Source organism: Otolemur garnettii, unplaced genomic scaffold (genome assembly GCF_000181295.1).
Source record: "Otolemur garnettii isolate 467f Iridium unplaced genomic scaffold, OtoGar3 scaffold00103, whole genome shotgun sequence".
NCBI classification, from domain to species: domain Eukaryota; kingdom Metazoa; phylum Chordata; class Mammalia; order Primates; family Galagidae; genus Otolemur; species Otolemur garnettii.
Window position 1 is genome coordinate 4,776,340 of NW_003852498.1, and position 1,447 is coordinate 4,777,786.

At 33.9% G+C, this 1,447-nt stretch overlaps 1 protein-coding gene across 1 annotated transcript in view; it reads left to right on the top strand.

Moving 5' to 3' along the window:
- The window catches only part of NPNT (nephronectin), a 75,707-nt gene that overhangs the window by 43,907 nt on the left and 30,353 nt on the right, over positions 1-1,447 (top strand). Inside the window, exon 5 of the mRNA XM_023517048.1 lies at positions 1,366-1,445. Coding sequence (XP_023372816.1) covers positions 1,366-1,445 — 80 coding nt within the window. The remainder of the gene's footprint in view (positions 1-1,365; positions 1,446-1,447) is intronic.

Below are 1,447 nucleotides of genomic sequence, written 5' to 3' on the forward strand. Positions count from 1 at the left end.
TATGAGGAAATTTTTTTTTGAAATATTTAAAAATGTGATTCTTTTTTGAAGACCTTTGCCTGGGCAAGAGACAAAATAGAAAACTAAAGAAAGCATAGGAGATGACAAAAGTATTTGGTTTATTTAGTTAACCTTTCCAGATTTGCCCAGCTCGGAATCTGCTTACAAGTTGGGTAAAACATAGAAAACTTAGAAAATCAATAAGATAGGAAAAAAAAATTTAAATGTAATAATTACTTAGTGGTTTTCAAAGTGATGTAACTTGGTGGTTTAGTTAAGTGAAATATATAGATTTCTAATAATTGAGCAGGTCAAATTTAAATTTCAGTAGATTTGAAAACAACTTTGTAACTAGATATATTACCTATATTTCTTACTCAATGACATGGATTAATAGACAATTAAATTATGCTAATCAGGTACTTACGCTGGTGGTTCCAGACAGAATAAACATGTGGTCACATTTGTTTTTAATGAAGTCTATATTTGGGGCATTACTATTTCAATGTTTATTTGTCATTAGGAGTTTTATGTTCACTCGAGGCGATGTTCAACTTGGGTTGGAATGTTTTTGTAATGTGAAATTCATTAATTCATTTCATAGTAATACTTAAAGCAATAAACCTAAAATACATGGGAATCTATTACATTTGGGCCATTAGTGTTTCCACATGCCCTTGTTAACTGCTGAATGAATGCAAATATGTTGGCAGGTTTGTATTGAAGTTCATTTAGTGACTTGCATGCACTGCTAAGGTAGGACATTGACATTTCTTGAATCTAAAGTCAGTATCAAATCCACAAGATTCAACAAGGAAAACTGTAATAATGATCATTCTTAATTTGTATAGTTCTTATACTCTGAAAATACCTTTCCTTTATGAAAATCAAAACAGCCAAATGTTATAAAATCTATATATTTTCTAGAAAGTAAAATATGTTCATGTAGTATCTGCATAAACAGAGAAAAGAAGACATTGAAAGAATAGGATGTCCTTATCAGGAGTGTGTCCAGTTGTAGAATGCAAGTACTTTGGTAGGTGACAGACACCTGTGCCCGTGAGGAGGTTACTTGCTGCTCTCTCTAGGGATGTTAAGGCAGGCACCTGACTGTAGGGGGAATCTTCCTAACTGTCCTTTGTGAACAGAGATCCATAAAGGACAAGGTAACTCCCAGTTGCCCTTAGTGTAACCAGTGCTCAAACTAAGACTGCATTAACAGGCTTTCTTTCTTAACATAAATGACAGTTATTATAGCTTGACCTACTTTTCTCCTTCATTTTTTAATATAGAAAAGAATTTTAAATGGTTTACATGAGTGCCAAGCATTTGTGATTTTTCTGCTTCAACCCACATTCTTTTCAGATCTGAATGAGTGTGGCCTGAAGCCCCGGCCCTGTAAGCACAGGTGCATGAACACTTACGGCAGCTACAAGTGCTACTGTCT